The sequence below is a fragment of the Plectropomus leopardus genome, chromosome 5 (genome assembly GCF_026936395.1).
Source record: "Plectropomus leopardus strain MGB_pleo_1.0 chromosome 5, ASM2693639v1, whole genome shotgun sequence".
Classification (NCBI taxonomy): domain Eukaryota; kingdom Metazoa; phylum Chordata; class Actinopteri; order Perciformes; family Serranidae; genus Plectropomus; species Plectropomus leopardus.
In genome coordinates, this window is record NC_142180.1 from 11,175,565 (window position 1) to 11,198,598 (window position 23,034).

Consider the following 23,034-nt stretch of genomic DNA (forward strand, 5'->3'; position numbering starts at 1 on the left):
TTGTCCAAATCAAAACTATTTCCATGAAGGAGAAGAGATATGTTAGAGATGAAACATTGATTCAAGGCTAATTCTAACTGAAAAGCTCGGGATCTATAATGGGGAAAACCACAATTACCAGTCATAGCTCCAAGAAATGTTAACCTGTATGATAATGATTCTTCTGCAGCAAGGTGAACTGTGCTCCTAAATTCCTCATAAGCTACATCCATAAATGACAAGACAGTGTTACAACAAATGACAAACTGCACAGGCAGAAACAAAACGTGATGTAACACGGTGTAAGAAAAACCTTTGGAACTAAAACAAAATGCCGTTATCAAGGAAACCTCATCAGCGATGGTTAGGAAGATAAAAAAATAGTTATCCACCTCTGGTTCTGACAATCATGACAGCATTAATAATGCAACCAACATTTCGCCAATGTTGCAGCAGCGCAGGCAATCACAACAATTTTATCTACTGGCTGACAGATCCCAGCAACACAAAACTTGAATATAAAATATATGTTGGGGCTATGATAGGACCATGAATAATTCTAGTAAATTTCTGCAACCTGACCAAATAAGCATCAATACAGTGCTGTACATCACAACACAGCATGATCTCCGAGGCACAAGGAGATATTTTTTTTAATTAAAAAGCTTCTCCAAGACCCAAGAGATAAAACACAAACTTACTTCTTTTCAGAATCATGATTAAGATTCGGAGGCAGTGCAGCCGTACTGTAACCTCAGAGGTTGGCACCCAACAACTGAGATTACAACTTCAGACAGCAGGTAATATGTAGTCTGCTTTTACTGTGGAGGGATTTCCTGCAGGTTTACAGCGGCACAAAACAACCAGAAATGTCTTACCTTGATAGGGGTCAGTGGACTTGAAGCTGGCCTTGGGCTGGCTGAACCATAGCTCGAGCTAGTGAAGGTGACTTTTACTGGCCCAGGGCTGGTTGGACTGGGAACAGAGATCAAGGAGAAAAGATGTCTGGAGGTGAACTCTGAAAACTGTCAGTTATTATTCTGTACTACTACACCTGAACTCTCAACAACAAACAAAATCCAGTGTGACATACAGTACAGTACATGCATTTTTATGATACAAAAAAATACATTTTATAGCAACAGCATCGTGTGTTTGCATGAGTTTTCAATGAAAAAATATACTTAAGTTTTTAGTACATTTTTTCTTAAAAGGGTTAATCTGTTTAAAATTTTGGTGGAATATTAATTAATATATTAATGCTTATTCTCAGATTCATGTTTGTATTTTTGGTTTCTACTGAGGCTTTAATGGTCAAAAAACACTTTTCATCAATCAGTTTCTCTCATACTGCTTCTGGAACGCCTGTATTCGCCCTGTCTGAGAGGGTCAGTTTTAGCACCTGTCTCTTTAAGAGCCCAGTTTTCTCTGATTGGTCAGTGTTTCCAGTTCTGGTCATTGCAGCCGAGGAATGACTGTAAGCGACGTGTAGCAGTGTATGTAAACACTTGAAATAGCATGCCTGGGGCAGATGACCATATAAAGAAATCTGTCACGGGCTGACATCAGCTTGTCATGAAAGTAGAAAAAAAAAATGTTGGAAACAGTTTTCAGATCGGTCTGAAACCTGAGGTTTTTGCTTACAGGAGTTACTTTAACATAGGTTTAACTCATTATTTGAGACTTTGGCCACATTTAATATAAACGTCTCACAATGTATACAACAAGGAAAGGGATAATAAGTCCCCTTTAATGAAAAAGCTCTTATAGTTCAAGCATATTTTTTTCTACATTATATTCAATCAAAGTATCAACAAACAGGATTGCATCAGTGTCAGCACACTGATCAAAAGGTGCATGATGTCATACTTATTTTGTTCTTTGTCTGCATATTTGGTGTTAGTTATTCATTGCTGTGGTGATTTTCACCGATTCTAAAAAAGTAAGTCTTGCTAAAATTTCCATTATCCACGCTAAAGTCTGGTTTGCTGATGTCCCCTTTTAACTATTAAATTGTATGCTCATTTTTTGGACTTACCTCAGATGAGGTCCTTTAGTCAGAGGCCCTGGAGGCCCTGTGGGGCTGCGGCTGCTGAAGGTAAATACCCCCTGATTAGGGCTGGTTGGACTCGTGCTGGGAGTCACTTTGACTTGGCCGGGGTCCTTGGTGGTCACAAGAGCTGTAGAGACTCCACTTGCATCTGTGACTCTGTTGAAACCCGGGCTGGTGACAGGAGTGTTGCTGGTGGGGCTAAGTTTGTTGGGAATGGTTGGAGACACTAAGGCTTGGATGGTGCTGGAGACGAGGGCTGAGACAGTCACCAGGTTGAGGTCTGGAGAGACAGAGTCGCTTTGTGGATTGGCAGAGGTGGTGGAGCTTGCTGATGAAACATTAGAGTTGGTGGAAGTAAGACGTGGCTTTGTTTCATTCGGGGAAGCTGCAGCAGGTGTTTTCATGGAGCCAGTAGGGGTTTCTACACCATTCGCTGTGACTCCGGGGGATGGGGCAGCAGAGGGAGAGGAAGGCAAAGGAGTCTCTGATGCCAGTGATTTGGAGGCTTCAAGATTAATGGGAGGGAGAGGAGCACGGTACTTGACCTTGGCTGGCTGTGACGGCGGTGTGGAGGACTGTGTGGTAGGAGAAGTTGGCTTTGTTGCAGGTGTGCCGGATGGGAGTGGCGCAGCATGGGACTTGATTGACTTGGGTTTGGGGGTCAGGGGTTTTGGCTGGGATGATCCTCCAGAAGCCTGTGGGCTCAGGGGACCAGAGGGGGACTGTGGCTGGGCTGACAGCTCTGCTGGCAGGTTACAGGGGGCAGGAGGGGTCCATGGACTGTGTGTCTCGTCTGCAGAAGTCTTGCTGTCTGCAAGGATGCTCAGCTCGTAGTACTCCTGAATGTCTGAAAGGAGAAGAGCAGAGATTAGCCATGATGATTGACTTAAAGGTTTAGTGGATTGGTAAATAAGGTAAAGAAACACAGGGGGATGGATGAATGATTGAAACCAAAACAAGAAGTTATATGAAAGACTAATTTCAAAAACATTAAGGCTATGTATTTTTACAGGACACAGAGCGGAAAGGAAGAGCTGATCAGTCAATCAACAGAAAATGAAGCACCAATTAAATAATCAATTCATCTGTCAAGACTATTATCAACCCAAGTTAAGCTTCTCAAAAATGAGGGTTTGCTGCTTCTGTTGTTTTGTATTATTATAAACGGAATATGTTTGTGTTTTTGACAGTTCGTTTAACAAAACAAGACATTGGAAAATCTCACTCTGGGCTTGGGGAAATTGTGATGGACATTTCTCATTTTTTTGACATTTTATGGACTGGACAATTGATTGATAAAGCAGTTGATGGAAATGTTAATGTCAAATTTAGCTATAAAGATCACTGGCTGCAGCACTGTAAAGCTGTTTGAAATACAGACGAAAACAACAATGTATGGTATATTCAGTCAGACACTCGCAAATTGAAGCCGGTCAGAAGAAAATGCTTTTTTACCTCTGAGATACTGTCGAGTGAATACTAAAGAAATACAGCTAATACACTAGTGACCTCTAGTGGCAGCTTTAGTATACTGCCACCAGTCATATACTGCAAACCAGGAGCTCCTGAAGTACTCAGGGTTTCCCACTTATAAGAGGAATAGTTCTTTCCACAATCATTTCCCTATTTAGAGGTAAGCACAATGACAGAATGTGGCCGTTATGATTGGAGGTTTCACTTCCCCCTCTCCACTTACAGAACTGACAGGCAGTACTGCGCTAAATTATACACACGATGGGCTCAGGCTACCAACTCAGAGAGGTTTGTTGGTCATAAAAGAGACAATGAAGAAGAAGACAAACAAGGTAAATCTGTGGGAAGAGGACAGGGAATATACAGTGAAAGAAATATTTCACCACAGGAAAGGCGGTGGATGGGAAAGACGGTCTTTTTATAAAATTAGGCCATGTATGCAATAGAAAGATGCAAACACAAACAAAATGGTGCTATGTGGTCAGAGAAAAGTGAAAAAAGGACTGTGGCATTTGCTTTTGCACAAGAAGTTGAAAATCTATAAATACCAGAATGCACTGTGCAGCACTGGACCAAAAAAACTGCTAGGGTGGCAAAATATAAATTGCTCATCCAAAAGAAAAGAGAGAAAAAAACAGTGGCTGGCTGTGAACAAACCACCTTGAATTACAGTTACACAGTGCATTAATGTTTCTGCAAACATTTGAGGCTACACAGTAACAAAATCTTGGTTCATACTTGATCGGCACTACCTAGTTTTCTCTTTTGATCTCAGTTTTTTTTAGCTTCCATTTCTCACAATACAGCAATAGTGCCAACTTCCTGTTCACAAACTCATATTATATATATATAATAAGTGCACTAAATAATAACTAATAACTAACTAACTAATAATACTGACAAAAAAGAGAGATGATGCTGTTTTAAGATACAACTTTGACACAGAGAGAGCTTGATTAAAGGTCAAAGTCACAAACAGGAACTCAGTCTCATGGTTAGTAAATAGCATGCGCGCACACACACACACACACACACACACACACACACAGAAAGGAGTGTTACTGTAAGAGCTAAAGGTGTGGGCGTGGCACAAAGCGGGGACTAAGAACCAGTTTGTCGAACCACATGTGCCCAGTGTTTTTTTCTTCAGTAAGCAATAGCTCACCACAAGCAGAACTAAAACCAGTTTGACACAGACTGTCAGCTCTTGGGGGAATATTTATACATTCTACACATTCTCTAAATATGTGATGACTTTCTACAAAGGGTCCTGTGTTTCTGTGACAGGCCATTTCACGCCTACATATTTGTGCTCTGATCTTCATTTTCTTGTGAACAGTCATTTGATGGCACAAGATTTTATTGACATTTTGAAAACTAGTGCTACCACAGTGCTCCAGCCTTCTCTCCTCTGACGTGCAAGCCTAGAGTCTTAAACCCATAAATACAAGACAAACAAATCCAGCTACAGCGTGGCAACAATGACTTCATGAAGTTGTTTCCGAGACCAGCACAAGAATCAAGCTTAAAGGTCAGTTCACCAAAATCACAAAATACAGTGTCATCTGGTCATACAGAAAGTTGTGCTTTATTTGCCAAGATTTTGAGATTATGTAATTAAAGATTAATTTGAAAAAGCGTCTAACTAAAACCTCTTCCCGTAAACAACGTCCCAGTTCCTCTGCATCATCGAGAAAATGTGGAAAACAGTGAAAACCTCTATATAAGAGCTTGTTCATGATTTGGCAGACGAAACCTTTCAATCTAACATTACACTGATTAAAATACCCTGATCGCTGGGAATATACTGTAAAATGCAATCTAGTGCAGGAAAATATGCAATACATGCCTAGAACTAAAGCTTATGATGCCTTAAAATACAATAAATACCTAACAGAAAATAGCGCAAATAGAGCTTATTTTTAAAAGGGCCATCCTTAGTCTGCATTCACACTGTGAAATATTTAATCCAAGCATAAAAGAGTGATGATGGTCAACATGCTGGTCAGCCCAAAAAAGTTAAAAAAGGCTTTAAAAAATCAGCAATTTATGTTGTAATACTTGGTATACGTTGATGGATGGCCTGGTGTATGAACACACACACATATCCTTACCAAGCAGAGCGCTAAAGAGCTGACTCTGGAAGACATCGATGACTCTGTCCAGGGACTGCTGCAGCTGGGAGTCTTCCTCTACAGGGCCCTGTTTGGTCCGCCTCTGGTTCTGCTGTCTCTGGTCAAGTTTGGTCCTGTACTGCTGAAGAAGCTCCAGGGCTCGCTGAGCATCTAACACAAAAATATATACAGTTAAATAATAAAGACCCTATTCCCCCAAACTAATGGCAGAAAAATAGAGATACAATTCCTCCTGCACTCTTAAATTGAGCAAGAAGATTAATATACATTAAAGCCTCTACTCCATTGAGGATTACCATGGATACAACTCTGGCTGCAGACTCACAGGTTCTTTATCAGGGTGAAATTAATAGAGACAGATTGATAACACCTGGCTACATATAGTGAGTGCGGACTCAGGTGTGCCAGAACATTGTTTTCTATCCCTTTCTGCTACTGCCTGTTTTCAATGTTTGACATCAATGTTGAATTGCAAAATTGAAAGCAACTACAAATGAACAGTACATAAGGTTTCAGATTGCAAGGATGTAGCAATTCTTTGCTTAAAAGAGATGGATCAAGGTGCAAAAAAAAGTTTTAAGGGATATTTTAAGTCATCTTTAATTATAAGGGAAACTGTGGGAAATACAGACTATTTATGGGAAGTAATAGTATGTGCATTCTGTTAAATTATAACTTCCAGGCAATTAAGTTTTACTGCTATGGCTTTATGTAACTCTGATCTGGAGAGTTATGAGGACAACAGAGTTTATGGTGTAAAATAAGTACAGACTAAATTCCGGGCTACACTGCTCGCTGAACAGCTGATTAAACCGGAAGCACTGACAGCCACAACAATGCCGCTTTCTTTGAATGTCAACAGGCATAGTTTACGCATCTAAAACCACACATACAAAGACATGCTTTCAGATGTTGCACATTCACACACGTTAATACGGTAGACTACTTCTTGCTTTGTGTCGTACTAGCATAAAGGTTTGTAAACTAGTAAAAGAAGAATAAATAAATACAAAATAAAATAATTTTTGGTGGATAAATTGTGTGCCGAATTTGTCAAAATGTCTAAATCATTAGTAGAACGCCTACAATATCAATCTAAATATTGTGTGCGTGCACCAATAAACAACTCAGCGTGAAATTGCAGGTATTTTAGGGAAGTCTGGTGAGGAAGAGCGCTTTGCTGAGCGGTAGAAACGACGTCAAACGCAGCTTTTCAAAGTGGCTGTAAAGTGATGAATTCGATATCGTTTCTTTTACGAAATAAAATATGAGAGCGTTATACTACAGAGAAAGATTTTAAACGAGAATTTCCAGTACCTTTCTGTCGCACAGGCATGGTGACACGCTCGGTCCTCCTCCCCCGAGGCTTGTGTCTGTGTGGCTGTGACGGTATCTGTTATTACAGATGTGTGCGTCTGTCCCGGGACAGCCTGCCTCCAAACTGGGACACCAAACTGACACGACAACAGACTACACCAACCTGTCGTTTCACCAAAAGAAAAAAAAAAACTTTAAGGAGTGTTTGAAAGTCCGAGAAAACCGTCACAGCGGCGGGAAAAACACACGAAACTGTTGATATCAGACGCTGACAGTGAGCGCGTGGACTTAGCACCCGCAGCTTGTTTTCTCTTTCTTCTTCTCTTTCACTTTAGCTCTCCGTCTCTGTCTCGCTTTGTTAAAACTAGTCCTCCATTTCTTCATTCAGGTGACTTGACTCCAAACGCTGTCCGACCGGTTCTTAGGCGGTCCTGCGGGATGAACAAACAGACACACACACACACACACACACACACACATCCGTACTCTCCCCGCACCGCACCATTAAAGCAGGGTAGAGAGGCTCCTCGTGCATGTTGGTAGTATTATCATGGTAAACAGCTATATTATGTGCAGTGGATAAAAGCCCGTTTTATTCCAGGGCACCTACTGGATGTAAATCTAATCCACTCAACCCTGAGTATGGATTGAGTTTTATGAACACTGATTAGTCTCCCAGAGATGGATAGCCTATTTGTAACCTGTCCTCAAAATATATGTTGTGTGTGTGAGCTGTGCATGCATGGTGTCCACAAAGAAATGCAAAAACACTAAAACAATCTAAAAAAAGCAAGGTGTGGGCAAACTTACACATGTCACAGATGTAATTCCACCAACTGAGCGGGCAAGTCCATCCCTGTGTGTGTTTGGTAGTATTGTAATGGTAAACAGTTTTATTGTGCTGAGTAGATTAAAGGCTGTCTATCCCAGGCTAGTCCCCTGCCTTTCAGCCTAAATCCAAGTCAACCATCCAGGCCTCATTCACCCAAAACAAAGCTTCTAATTAGCTTTTGTACCAAAGGAAAAGAAAACCAATGGTCCGTAAGTGTATGAGTGTCTCTGTGTGTGGTGGTTGGTTTGGTTAAACAAATAACACAGTCAAAAATTAAGCCAATGCCAAATTCTTAAGCATCTAACAGTCTAGATTGGATTGTTTATCTATTAATAATTAAATATTTTATGAATTTATGTAAAATAATTGGTGCTGTCACTGTAAGTCAAACCTCCACTTTAAAACGATGTTAAGCCAAGGGTCAAGGGTCATAGCCAAAGGTTGACTATCAGTCAATGTCGGGCTGTCTGTGAACGTCTGTCTCCCGAGTTTTTGTGGTGTGCTTTTGAGCACCTTTGTTTTCTTTTGTTTTTCTGCCAATTCAGTACAATGAGTCGATGCCAGAGACAGCAGAGCCCATCGGTGAATGAAAATCACTGCGATTCAGGGCTCACTGAGGTTCAGCTCAGTGCACGAGAAGAGAAACAGAAGTGAGGAAAGCCATCAAATGTTTAAGGTCAAGAGGGAGTATGACTGAAAAAAAACTTTTATATTATCTGAGATAATTTTTTAGCTCTTTAGCACAAATGGTTTGTAACTGATTGTGTTATTATCCAATAGCACGTAGTGGTTTAAACATCATTTGTTGTTGTTAATGTGCTAACTGGCTAACTAGCGTCTTGGGTCCATCCAGACGATCTCAGGCTGTTCTTTTGAATGATACAAACTGTCGCCACTATATGGTGTTATTTCCTCTCACACAGGTGCACAACGTACATGCTAGTTAGCCTTTCAGCGTAGTCTCTATGTTGTGTTCAAGTACCACTGTTTGGCTGAGACACAGGCATCGTGAGGCAGCATAATAGTTGCATTAGTTCTTTGATTTAGGCTTTGTGTTTCTGGGCCTTAACGGTAAAAGTGTATTTCCACAAAGCTAGACACTTACTGAGTGACTGATGCAGGATGTCAAACATTTAGGAAGCAAAGAGACTACTTCATTAATCATATGCCAGTAAATGTTGGACTCAGATTCAATGGAAAAGCCAAGCTGAGAAATGCAAATGCTGCTGTTTTTGCTCAGTTTAGCATGCACTTGTCTGCTAAGACATTAGTCATCATAACTCGATAAACTTCCTGTGATTTGTTGCAAGGCGGGTGGAGTCTTCCTGTTCTCTAGTGATTTGGTAATAGTCGCATAATATTCCTGTCAGTTCATTAAGAAATTCACATTATAAAACAACTCCGGTCCTTAATTATGAGCCATGTTCGAGCTGTTGTAAAATACTCAATAAACACACAGCTGTGACTGTATTACAATTTCAGTATTATGGTGGCAATCAGTACCGTCATATCGGACACGGAGCAAAAAGCACAACTGCCAGCTGACACTTGAATAATGTGTCATCTGGTCAGGATGTGCTAAAGGTTGTCAGAGTTCAAAATCAGAAATGCAAAGTGGCTGCAAGACATACGTCAATCCTACATGTTGAAGACAATGTAGGCTTACTGTATGTCTGTGTCTGTCTGTAGACAGTGGAGGGGACTGTAGGGACATTTCATCTGCAAAACACACACTCCCCACACACACATATGCAGGCTGCAGCTGAATGCAGGTCATGGACTCAGTCTCTGGTATTGATATCGATCAGGTCACAAGAGCTTATTGACAGCTTTGGTGAGCACACAAAAACCTCTCTTACACACACAGACACTCACACACACTGATGGCGGCATAAATAATGCGTCAGCGTGGGGGGAAATTTATGCATGATTGTGTAAGTGGGTTGGTCAGTCAACGCACAGAAGTATCATTTTGTACAAACGAGTGTGTAAAAGATAGGGTAAAGAGGAAGGGGAACAAAAGGACATCATTCTGCTTTTTTGTGTGTGTCACTGTGTATGTGAGTGTGTGTGAGAGTGTGTGTGTGTGTGTGTGTGTGTGTGTGTGTGTGTGTGTGTGTGTGTGTGTGTGTGTGTGTGTGATGCTTACTATTACCCTCTATTGTTAATTGTCAGCCTGTACCACAGTAAGCAGAGTTGTTCTGCAGAGGGTACTGATGCCAGGGGAACAGTGGGGAATGGTACAAGACAGACACAGGGATGAGAGATTATCCAGTGATACCTATCTTAGTGTCCAGTCATGCATCTTGATAGACAGTATATCACAATATAGTGGTTTATAATAATGCATTTAGTAAGCAGCAGTGGAAGAAGAAGTATTCAGATCCATTATACATCAGAAAAAGCAGTAATAATACCACAGTGAAATATTCCTTTACAAGTCAAGGTCTTGCAAGGAAGTAAAAGTACAGACATTGCATCAGTAAAATGTAGGCCTACTTGATAAAATATTACTCAATCTGCAGAAAAACTCAGTTAAGTCTTTTTTATGATTGGATTTTTGACAAAGCTCCAGAAACATTTTATTTCTGATTCAGTGATGTGAGATAGTATTTTAATGTTGTCACTGGTTGATATGGAGCTAATTCGACTACTTAATAGATTAGTTAGTCTAATTTGTAACACTGAGTTATATTTAAAAACTGCAAATTTTCCTTTACATGTGAAGTAAAAAGTAGAATATTTGTCTCCAAAATGTGTGGAGTTGAAGTATAAGGTGGTGTAAAGTGGTAAAAAAAAATTTTAAAAATCCAAAAACATTTGTGTGCCTCTGTAAATTAGTCAAGTTACAGTTATAGTTTACAACCATGTCTGTTCAGTCATATGTAGCCATGACAGCAAACAGTGATTCAAATAGAAATGTTGTTGTAAAGAAGCTATATATGGATGCTTCACACTCATCATCAACCTAACAGCACAGCAGATCCATACAATCAGCACAGATCCAAGATGTCTCTCCCTCTGTGCCTGAGATATGATATAAGATTGAAAAATCACATTCACAAAAATGCAATGTACGGATGTACAGAAGCATATACGGACGTATGGACAACCTGAAAGCATAATGTCTCTGGTCATCACTATTGCCGACACGGACACATAAAAAAGTTAAAATGGGAAATGGGGAAAGAAAACATTAAGAAATGATCAGTGACAAATATAATCATTTGAATAACAAAGCTTCTCTTTTTGCCTGTGATAAGTGGTCACAGTAAGGTAACAATACATGTGTTTAGGTGTCCTGGCTCGCTAGAAAATAGCAGATATAGTTTGGTGTGGTGGCTTCTTTCACCTCTGCCTCGGTCATTATTGGGTTCTTTTTCAAAGGACACAATTGTCTGTATTTTATTTACATAATATACCTTATATTGGCTTTCAATTAATTTACCATTTATAGAACTGCACTGAAAATGTTACATATAGCCTCATTATGGATTTTGGTGACAGACGACAAAGACCAAAAATGTCACTCTTTCATAGTATTAAGTTTAAAAAATGGTACTATTCTTATTTTAAAGATTTTTTGGGGTGTTTTTGCCTTTAATTGATAGGACAGCACATGTGTAAAGGGGGAGAGAGAGGGGGAGACATGCAGCAAAGGGCTGAGACCGGAATCGAACCTACGGATGCTGCAGTGAGGACACAGCCTCTATGCATGGGGCACCCACTCTATCCACTGAGGCACCAGGCACTCCAAAAAATAGCACTACTCTTACTTACAAATGACTCTTCTATATTTCAGACATACTAAATGATGAATAAATGAGCGTATTGAGCAAAGATGGGTTGGATCCTTTTTAATTGGCCATAAAATTGACTTATTTACTGTTCTTGTCATCAGTGCCCATTAAGGTTGTGAACAAATCAGTGGCCGACAAGTGCAGACGATAGAGAGAGAACCAACTGTCTTATGGAAATTCTAATTCGTTTAGGACTTTGCACAAGATTAAAGCTGTGTGGAAAAAAAGAAAAAATCAATGACTGATGTTTTCAGTTGCATTTGATGTGTGCAAAATCCAACTTTTTTTTAATACTTACCACAACAATGGACTATGCTTTTTCGGACATGATTCTCTACCTTAATGAGAAACTCGGTGTGTTTGAGACCGCTTGACAAACTCAGCCGTCCCTCCGTAATCCACAGCTCAGCTAAATGTCAAGAAATAGATGAGATGGACGGATGGAGAGGGATGAAGAAGAGTCAGGCTGTTAGACTAATGGACAGAGAGACAAAGGAGCATCTGCTGAGATGATGAGAGCCTTGATTCACTTTAATCCACTCAGAAGCAGAAAAAAAAATCTCCTACACACCTGCTGAGGCGATTGACATCAATCCCTCCTCTTTCTTTTCTTTACCTCATCCCTTATTGAATCCCTCTCATCCATTGGCTGTATATTCTTTCCTTCTGTCACATTATCACACTTCTTTTCTTCCTTTCCTTCACTCCTATCTCCTCCTCCTATATCACTCCTATATCCCCCCATTCCTTTATTTCCTCTCCTATTTTCTCCTACAGTGCCTGTTTTCTCCTAGTTTGCGTTATTTCTGTTTTCATTCCCCCTCAAACATCCTTCCATCCTCGTTAGCACTTTATTTCTTCATATCTTTTTCCCTTTTTTAATCGGCTATTTTCCCCCAACCACTACCTCTTTTTTTTATTATCGTTTTCCCCTTTTTCTCCTACATTTTTTTACTCATAAAGATGCACACAGCCAGAAAAAGCGATATCCCTCTTCTCTGCCCTCCAGAAGACAAAGCTCTCAGTGCACCAGGAGAAACCCAGAATACCAATAGTGACATTTTTATTATTTGTACAATAGAGACTTTAGTACATTATTCAAAACACTTCTTATATACTGAAAAAATGGTACGTCCCAAAGCCCAAAATGGCTCCAGTATAATCGCTGCACAGCATTTTTTCAATTTTATACATATATTATTTTTTGTAAAAACTGTATCTTAAATAGTATGTACAGATAGCGTCTGCAAAATGCATTCTAAACACATGATATATATTATATATACTTCTGCAATTACATTTCTCCGCATTAATACTCAAACTTAAAACTGGAAGGATTTCAACTTGCATGTGCAAATAAATAAAGAAATAAATAGTTCTGTTAAATCGTCACTAAAATTTGTCCAACTTATAACTCAACAGCGGTTCTCTCTTCGGAGGTCAAAGTACTTTTTGTCACACAACAGAAGAAGCAGCATTCAAGTTGGGTAGGTGTAGGTACTGCAGAAAGCATGAGTACATTCACAATCAATATGAGTCATTTTAAATTGGATTTCATTCACAGCTATGTACAGTGACACCGTCCTCAGCATTTGTTCAGCTCTTATGTAGTTTAAACACATAGAAAATGACTGTTTTTATAGTCATATACATATATATATAATATATATTTGTATAACACAAATTCACAATTACAGTAGAAATACATTTTATACAGTTTTGGATAGTACATGTGTAGGTCTCCAAGTCATACTGTGCGTACTTCCATCCATAACTTTGTTATAAGTGTCATTATTATAAAATATCACAATTTTTGAGCAAAGCTAAGGTATATCAATATATTTAGAAAGAATTACCTGAAACATGTAGTAAAAAATAATTATATTATCAAACCTTTTTTCTCTGTTCTCTTCACAATATCTTTGATATTTCAAACTCTAAATAGGATTGGGTGGGTGCCTGTGGTTAAGATCAAGTCTCTCAACCACAAGACTAGACTGTGCCATTTTGTGCCCTTTATTTTGAATCAACCAAATTCTAACGGCTTATTAAGAGGGCTGACACAAAATGGGCACAGGGTGACACTGTCATGTCAAGTAAAAGCAAAGGACAGTGGAGGATGTTGTTTTGCTCTGGATAAAACATCAGATGTTTCACTGAACAAAACAAAACTCACCATCATGAAACGTCTTCAAGACACGTGTTGCATTCGCACGGAGACAGAAAATGAACCCTATTCACTCTTTTTCTCTGGTTACTTCTGTCATAGAGTTTCTGGAACATGACAGTCAGATTTTATAAGACCACCTTGACAGCGGCTCCAGAAATCTCTAGTACAATCTCAGTTTCTACATCTGTGTCTACATTTTTTTTTCTCTCTTTTCCATATCCACATAACATTTACCAACCAAGTTGGCAAATCTAAATTCGCAAGTACACCTAGTGTTAACTATCATTTCCTCAGCTTACAAAAGTTACACTGAAATTTCAAGTGTAGCCAAAAGCCTTTATGGCACAGATCAGATCGTTCCCTGGTTGTCGAAAAAGGGGAAATCTGAATGAGTGCAGATTTACCCATTAAGACAGTAACACTATGTGGTGTACCTTACTGACTCTCTTTTCTCTTGTTGCTTTCTGCAGAGAGGTCAGAGGTTGGGACACTTCAGCAGAGTGGATGCTTGGATTTGAAGGCCAAGCCAAATGTCAAAAAAACCTGCTCACTATAAAGCCATGTGGCTGCTCTCACTGTGTGCAGATCAGATCTGGGCCACAAAGAGGTAAAGCTCTGATGTTTTGGGGCCTGTGTAAATACAACCAGGGCGTGGCAGAGGGTCCATATGGCACCAACTATAAGAACATCAGTCTCACTGAAACTCAGTGCTATAATACATCTAGAGTCTCTTACAGAGTGAAGAACTCCAGAGGCCAACAGAAAGTGTCTGTCTGACAGTGACCAATGATATGAAAGCATGCTGTGACTTTATCATACAACTCAAACAGCTAAAAAATGATGTAACATTGCTGTAACAATACTAGAAAACAGGACTTCAAAATATGGCACATACAGAATTATGAATTATGTTACAATGTGTGTGTGTGTGTGTGTATGAGAGAGAATGTGGTTTCATTATAGCAATTGTAAAATCAGGCTAGAGTATAGACAGGGCTTCATTATGAATAGTGCAGTGCGCACCATTGCATATGTGTTGTGTTCGGGGGGCACATACTGTAAATGTGTGTTTGCCTGTTAGCTCATGTGCATGGCAGTGTGTGTAAACATTAGCATGACTTGCTCGATAGATGGCACTGTAGGACAAGTTAGGCTCTGCTGAAAATCTCAATGGGCTGAGCCTCAGAAGTATTGCTTTTAGCTCTTTTCGGCACAACTGTGCAAGCAACAGTTTCATAAAATAAAAATGACAAAAAAAGAAAAAAGAAAGTAGCAGTAATGAACTATCAACAGTGTTTTCTTTACAGAAAAAAAACAGTGATATACTTTAGAAAATTGTCCATTTGGAGAAATAATCCCTGTATGTTCATAAGAGAGAATTCAGAATGTGGTTTTATCGACAATATTTATATTACTCATAAACTTTAAGAGCTGTCTGTCCAGGCCTCAAGGAAAGTGCAGCTCTAAAAAGCTGCGGCTCTATATATGTACACAAGGCAGAAAGTCTTAAGTTTTCAATTTCTGTACACTGGAGGCAATAATACCCGCAGACCAGAACAGAAGACAGCAGAAAAGAATCAAACAGAAGACAGTGAAAGAAAGAGAAGAACAGAGAAGACAAAAGAAGAGGACGGAAAAGAGAGCGAGACAAAATGAAGAACTGGGAGAGTGAATCATGTGCTACACCAAACAAACTATTGAAAACCTACTTTGGACAGCAAAATAAAAGGCGGTGGAGGAAAGGATAAATACCCCAGAATGCAAACTAAGCAAACAGAAACTATTCAGACTGATCGGATGACTGCCTAATTAACAACCAGAAAATCCAAACTGCAGCAGCCCTGTAGGAACTCAGAGAGTCCTCTTGTGGTCCATCTAGCCGTCGATCAGGTCCCTGACCGCCGGTAAACAGAAGAGCCGATATGTTTCCTATGGTACATTTGGCACTCGTATTTGCCTTTGGTCCAGCAATAGGCAAATAAATGTCTGTGTATTCCCCTAAAAAGGTAAAAAAGGCGGCTCATTTCTCAGTTCCACAAGCCTCCAGCGGAGGGCAGGTGGGGTTGCATGGGATGGCGATGAGCAGAGTAGAGAAGCGTTGTTGTGTTGTGTTTGTTTGTTTGTTATAAAACTATTTTTTTTAGCACGTGCTGCTGTCTCTCAGAACCACCAAGTCCACCGTCCGCTGGAAACTCTTCAGCAGAGAGACGGCTGTCTCGTGCTCCATGTGTAAAAAACTATGTCCATTAGCCTGCAAGGCAAACACGCAGCACAGTCAACAGCATGTGTGTGTGCATGTATGTATAGAGGTATGTGTGCTGTCTACGTGTGTGTGTGTGTGTGTGTGTGCGTGTGTGTGTTTGTAGGTGTGTGTTTGTGGAAGGATGGAGGGTCACTGCCATCATTATCTCAGTAACACATCACTGTTGGGGAAAAGAGAGAGAAGAGGAGGAGCTACACAGTCATGCTGTAGAGAGAGAAGGGGTAAAGACAAAAAAGGGCTTTTAGATGAGTTCATCCAGCTAAACTGTACATCTGTGGAGAGAAGATGAAGCGGGAGGAGAGGGGAGGAAAACATGAGAGGAATGGAGGGTGGGGAGGGAGATGAATCTGCTATGGGAAAGTGCTGGCATCTCAATTTAAGCTCACAGTACACAGCTCCTTTTGGGCTTAATTCTAGCACTTTAAAACAATAGCTACAATAAATATTTATACAAAATAGGGCTGTCAAATAATGATTTTTTTTTAAACACAATTAATCGCTGAATTTTAATAGTTAATTGTGATTAACTGCCTTTTTAATGCCATCTTTATAAAAGTGTCTTTATTGGGACTCAAATGAATGGAAAGGAAATTACTTTATCATGTTGACTTTTAGATTTATTTCTTTTAAAAAAGTGCTGCACTGCTACAACAGTGTGGTCTGGTATGCAATTACTCCAATATCATTTAGACTACGCACTGATGTCCAATGATCATTGGTTAATATGACAGCATTTTCACTTTTCAGTAGTTCCCGTTTTGTCTTTGATTCATACAGGTCCTGTATGCATGAAAATATCACTCCCTGTGACGTTAACACATTTGACTGGTGACTACATGCCAACATGAGGATGTCCCTTAGACCTGATTCTTCCTAAATGTTAACTACTGTTTTTTTTTTTTCCATCACTGTGGCAGCAGGCAGCTGCTGCGATGCTTCAAAGGGACAAAATAGCAGCATGCAATGAATTTTTTTTTAAAAGCATTATGTTAGGACCTTAATTGCATTATGATTATTTATTTATTTGTATATGTGCCCTTTATTTAACTAGGTTTGTCCCACTGAGATTAAGAATCTCTTTTTCAAGAGAGACCTGGCCAAGACAGTTGATTCATGCCTAAACGCTGACAGCCCTAAAATAAATAAAGAAATAATTTCCTTTATGTGGTTATTAATTCAGTTTGACTACATGGAAGGTGGAAGTTGTTTCAATAGCTATTCCTGCAAGGTTTTATTTTAATATGTACTCAAAATGTATTAAGGTTTACTTGTAATGCATACATGTTTGCTTTTTCACAACATGTGTCAGAGAAACAGTCCAGTTGTCTGGAAATTAGCATAATGTGATTCATAATGCACATGGCATACTTTCAGAATGCAATGTAGGTAGAGAAGTTCCCGGGGTTTAGGTCCAAATCTCATCCAAAACGACTGTATATAAAGTGCGATAATGGAGTATGTCCTTTCCTGTTGACAGTAGGTGGCGCTCTGACTATCACTTAAAGCTGTCATAAAGATGTCTTAAGGGCGGGACTCTTGTCAAACGTGAAGTTTGGGGCAGATTTGATTATGTACACTACAATTATAAACCATTTCCTGTTTCATGGTAAAACATTTAAATGCCATTCAACAAAAACTCAAAAACTTCACAATTTAGCACCACCCACATTTGGAGATGCTATTTCACAAATTTAAAGACAATCCACTGAAATCTGTAGGAGGAGTTCCTTAAAGTATAATGGCTGGAAGTGGCAAAAAATGCCAACAAAATACAGTCTTGAAATGATACACATGCCCTGTAATTTTTGTACCATTAGGTGAAACGTACTGCAGGTGGTGCTCTGTTGACATTTTAAGGTGGCCACTATTGAGCCATTTATTCAAGCTTTATCATGAAAACCCCAAAATGTAAAATTTTTCATCAGTTCTGTGTGTGCAAAATTTCATGAGTTTTGAGCATGTTAAAGCCCTCAAAAAGGCAATGAAATAATAATAAACAGAGATATTTTTACAGGGTCCTCACACCGCTACGTACTTGGGCCCTAACTAACCATATCACTGCACAGAAGGAAGTGTGCATCTACTGCTAGCTCACCTAACACCAGGACAAGCAAATGTTACAGCTCAGCTGAGGAGGACGCCATTATTTTTTACAGTTTGAGCTTTCACGAACATGAGCCTCTCATTTGTAGTAGATGCATGCTTTTTTCTGCACGCAGATACGGATGGTGGGTGTACTTCAGTAAAAAAACAAATAGACAAACAAAAAAAATTCCACATGAAACTGCTCACAACAAGGTCTTTGGATTATCTGAAATAACCAAGTCATGATTTCTAGAGAGAGACATTGTTAAGCTTTCAAAAAAAGGCCTTCAAATTCTCTCTTAATTTCAGACAATATTCGAGTTGTTAGTTTCATATAAGTTGTGACAAGAACAGCATAAACAGCATTGTTTTAGACTACTCAAATCCCTCTGTTGTCTTTGGCTTAAAAGCTTTTGGTGTCACTGGCTAATGTTAACTGAGAGAGAGAAGGTGGGGGGGTCATGCCTGATTTATGGACCAACATGTACACACAGAGAGGCAGAGTATACAGGTAGGAAAATGTTGATTCATTGGTGTATGATTTGTACAAACACCCACTTAGGTAACACCAGTGGGCGAGTTTATGATTACTGACTCAGTCACGGTGGCCTCTGTTGAATAGAGAATGTCCAAATGTCCAAATAAAAAGTATATGACTTTTTTTTTTAATACTGAATGCTCTGCCTCGCTGTTGTAAAATAAGGGAAGGTTAGGGAGGGAGAGAGGGCAGGATGTGGCTGTTTTCTGGCCCATTTGATGACGAGTGTGAGGATGTTACCTGCAGAATCTTGTCTCCAGGCTGCAGGGCGGAAGCGGCGGGCCCGTCATGCTGTACCCTAGTAACAAAGATACCCTATAAGTCAAAATGATACACCGTTAGGACAACACAGGGACACGATGGTTTAGAATCTTTGCCTTTCTCATTCTCATCTCAATATCCACCCCCATTCCCCAAATGAATCACATTTCTGCCAAAAATATACAGGCCATTCACCAATGCATTCTCTTTGTTCTAAATTTGGCATGCAGTTCATGATGCATTTTAGTCATTTAAACTACTTAGTTTTACTTGTTGTTATTGGCGTCTATTTTAAATTTACAAAAGCTGAATGACACATTCCTCCCAAAAAGACAGATTACACATGTCAAAATGGTTTATCGGCTATTTATACAGATAAGAACTTCCCATAGACATGAGGTTAGAAAGAGAGAAAAAAAGATATACAGTAAATATATAAAGAATAGGGGAAGAAGAATAGGTGTGGGATGGGTACTGACTGGGGTAAGAAGTAGGTAGCGGGGAGGGCAGAAGAGATTTCATTCCCCATGTTTTCCCTAAATAACCCAAGGCAGAGATTGTAAAAACACCAACATCTTTTCACCAAGAGCTGAAAGATGTTTTTGAACACAGAAAGTGTCGGACAATGCAGCTGTGTCGACTCAACCCGGTTCAACAGGTTGTGCACGTGTTGAACACACAGTGGTGAGCTTAACAGATAAAGTTAACAATACGATGTAGTAGTGACAGTGCAGTGGCACCTTCATACTACAGTGTATGAGTGAATGCAAGAACAAACACATATATTGCATGTTAAAGAGGTGTATATGTTAGAGGTATTAGTTAAGTTACCATTCATTCAACACTGGCAATTTATACAGTGAGCCTCATATAGTATGTATACAATCAAATCACTTTGATAATGGAGCTATGAAAAGGTTTAATTATGTGGTGGATGTAGGCAATTTATGCAATGTATGTATAACAGCATACTACAAATGTTGTGTTACGGGCTGTCTGATTGGGTTCAGTATTTGACTTAATATCTGGTTCTGCCAGTGTGATAAAAGAAAAAAAAGACCTCTAAGTTATAAAATTGAGAAACTTTCTCAAAATAACTTGGTATCTTAAAACAATTAGAAGTTATATTAGATTATTACTTTGAGACAGTTTTTCACCGTTACTCATTATTTTGAGTTACTAATTATATTGAGTAAGTTTCCATTTATTTTGAGATACTAACTCATTAACTTGATGAAGTTTGTTGTAAATTCACTCACTAAGTCATTAATATGCGAGAGTTTCTAATAATTTTGTGATTTTCATTATTTTGAGAAAGTTTCTCATATTTTGAGAAATATCCTCATTATATTAAGATAATTGCTCATAATTTTGAGATAAAGCATTATTTTGAGAAAGTTTCACATTATTTTGAGAAAGTTCCTTGTTATATTAAGATACTTACTCATTATTTTGAAATGAACAAGTCATTTTTGAGAAAGTTTCTCATATATTTGGGAATACGATTATTTTAAGGAGGTGCTCATTATTTTTGAAAGAGCTTCTCATTATTTTGAGATGGTTTCTCATGATTTTGAGTTACTAAGTAATTATTTTAAGAGAGTTTCTCATTATGACTAGTAAGATCTTGTTTTTCAAATCACACTGGCAAAAACACTTCCTTCCAGACACTGAGAAAGTGGAATATGGAGCTCACTGTACATTACAAATGTGATTGTTAGAAGCTGTAAATCTCATAGCATTAGTCACAACAATTAAACATTTACACACTATAAAGCAGTTGCACACAACACTGCAGTGCCCTGCAAAACCTTCCATCTTCAAAATTTCAGTTTTTCAAAATTTTGAAAAAATTGTCTATTTGTCAGGACGAGGTTTTTGCAGGTCAGCGATAACAGAAAGATGACAGCTGATAAGTTATCGACAGCAGCTCAGTGTGCAAAGACAGCATTTAGCAACAGCAGGAACAGAAAATTGGATTTTTAAACGATCACGACCCAGATCTGATGAAAAAAAAAAATCCATGTTTTGCTCCTTAAAACCCTGTCTTCTGTTCTTTAAGCGAGCCTGAGAAGCTAATACATCAAAGTACGGGATCCCACTCCTGTCAATACAGGAAGTGAGTCACAGTCTCCATTCACTGAATCCTAATTAGCCAGAAGTGAAAGTGACCCAGTGGCTTAGAGTGCCACAGCTCGTCTTTTAAGTCAAACTCAGGAGCTGATTGTCATTTCTTTTTTTAGAAACCTGATAATGACTTGTGGCAGGTTTCACAAAGGGTTTTAATTGTTAAGAAATCAATGGGGGATCTAAACTTTGAAGCAACTTGTTGGAAGCAATGTGAAAACTATCAATCAATAAATACACAGTTTTTATACAAGAAACATGCAAAGATTAGATTTTGAAAGGATTATGATCAGGCTAAAATTATTTGGTTTTTTTACAGTAAAAAATGTGTAAAAAAAATTTGTGAAAATACATCATTAGATATATTTAAAGATGACGTAAAACAAAATTATTCTGACAAGTTTGGGATTTAAGTTTGCCATTTGAACACCAAACAAATGCATTTTCTGTAGTAAGATATTGTGTGTTTTGTGTTCAGCCATTATAAAAGTTGGAGATCAGACAATTTAGAGGCCAAAATATAACAAGATGTTGAATTTAAAACATACAATAATACTAATAATAATAAAATAATAAAATGATACAACAGAAAAGAAAAAATGATACAACAGAAAAAGGTGTATTTTGTTTGATTTCAAATAAAAATGAAGGAATGAAAATGAAAATAGATTTTTTTAAATTCAAATTGATATTTTTGATGCCAATGTAAAGATGACAGTATTTTAGTGTTTCACAAATAGATCACTGATAAGTCTGCACTTGTCTCGTGTTCTTCGAACTCAGTGAAATCAGAGGAAGGCTGCAAACAACAAAGCAACCACAAGGGGAAGCCATAGTCCTGTGGAACAGCCGTGGCTGTAGTAAGCTCTGGGGATCAAAACCACAGATGTATAATTTATCAGTCAAGCTGTTTTGATTCACAATCCTTTTAACTATTTAAACTCCGGCTCAATTTAGCCTTAAGTGTGCCCTTAATTTACAGAGAGAAAATTAAAACAAATTATGTAGTCTTAAACCTAGTTATGTCTACTTTGACTAGAATATTCACAAATGTTTATGTAGACAAAATGAAAGGAGTTCTCTTAAGTGGGTCAGAGAAGACGATCAAACCAAAATAAAAGGCATTTGTTTGAGCTAAAACTGCTGATGAATCCGCCTTGAGCTGACAACTATTGTAAAAACATGAAAGCGGCCATCGACTTCAGGAAGACGCTTCACAAGTGTGGATGGAAGTAACAAGGGGGCCAGAGTAAGAATAACGTGATAAAAGGGAAATTTTGGTGGTGACAGACAATAGCTGTTTTTTTAACGATGTTACTTTGACAGGAGGAAAATATTCTCCATCAGACCCTCTGGGAGCCAGATATGTATGTGGGTGGGGGGGGGCTCTGTGGTGATATGAGCAGAGATACAAATCATATCACATCATATTTTGGATATCTAGATGCAAATTTCACTTACATTTTAAACAATACATAGTCCCATGACTAAAGAATGTCAACATCTGTTAACTGAAATCACTGGAGATACCCAGAAGATTGATGGTAAAGGTAAATATTTGACTCAAATGTCCAATATCACTTCTGTATTAACATGTCTATATTTAGACCTAAATTATAACTTACTCCCATATAACATGCTATATGAAATATTGTATGTATGGTGTAATTACTTGACAAAATATGTAGGAAAATCACTTGAGAGCATTAAAAATGAGCAAACTGCGGCTGGTGAAGCTTTATGGATACACGTAGAGATGGGAATGATTAAATAACTGTACTTGTCAGCAACTGAGTCACTCGTCTCCTTAAAACTTAAGTTAAATGATGAATTGACAGTTTCTATATTAACACTTCCCACCCCCGACTGAAATTAATTCACCATTTGTCACATGGGCTGCGCAGAGGCTGACTGCTTTAAAGAACTCTTATTGAAGGCTTCCTATTTATAGCCCAGCTGTCTCGTCAGTTACTCAACATCTGAATAACAGTCAGTAAATAC

The 23,034-nt window shown here is 38.7% G+C and overlaps 2 protein-coding genes across 13 annotated transcripts in view; both read right to left on the reverse strand.

Moving 5' to 3' along the window:
• LOC121964149 (discs large homolog 1-like protein) overlaps positions 1-7,360 on the reverse strand; it is a 136,744-nt gene extending 129,384 nt beyond the window's left edge. For 2 of the 4 annotated variants that reach the window (XM_042514381.2, XM_042514374.2), the window contains exons 1-4: positions 6,958-7,353; positions 5,620-5,790; positions 2,018-2,879; positions 858-954 (exon numbers count right to left, since the gene is read on the reverse strand). In XM_042514381.2, coding sequence (XP_042370315.2) covers positions 858-954; positions 2,018-2,879; positions 5,620-5,790; positions 6,958-6,976 — 1,149 coding nt within the window. In that variant the 5' untranslated portion in view covers positions 6,977-7,353. Of the gene's footprint in view, positions 1-857; positions 955-2,017; positions 2,880-5,619; positions 5,791-6,957 lie in introns of all 4 variants that reach the window. The other 2 variants (XM_088077502.1, XM_042514371.2) reach the window with 2 other exon arrangements.
• Positions 7,361-12,635: 5,275 nt separating this feature from the next.
• The window catches only part of lrrc7 (leucine rich repeat containing 7), a 136,787-nt gene continuing 126,388 nt past the window's right edge, over positions 12,636-23,034 (reverse strand). For 6 of the 9 annotated variants that reach the window (XM_088077508.1, XM_088077506.1, XM_088077507.1 and 3 more), the window contains 2 exons: positions 18,886-18,960; positions 12,636-16,010 (listed from right to left, as the gene is read on the reverse strand). In XM_088077508.1, coding sequence (XP_087933634.1) covers positions 15,900-16,010; positions 18,886-18,960 — 186 coding nt within the window. In that variant the 3' untranslated portion in view covers positions 12,636-15,899. Of the gene's footprint in view, positions 16,227-18,885; positions 18,961-23,034 lie in introns of all 9 variants that reach the window. The other 3 variants (XM_088077509.1, XM_088077511.1, XM_088077512.1) reach the window with 3 other exon arrangements.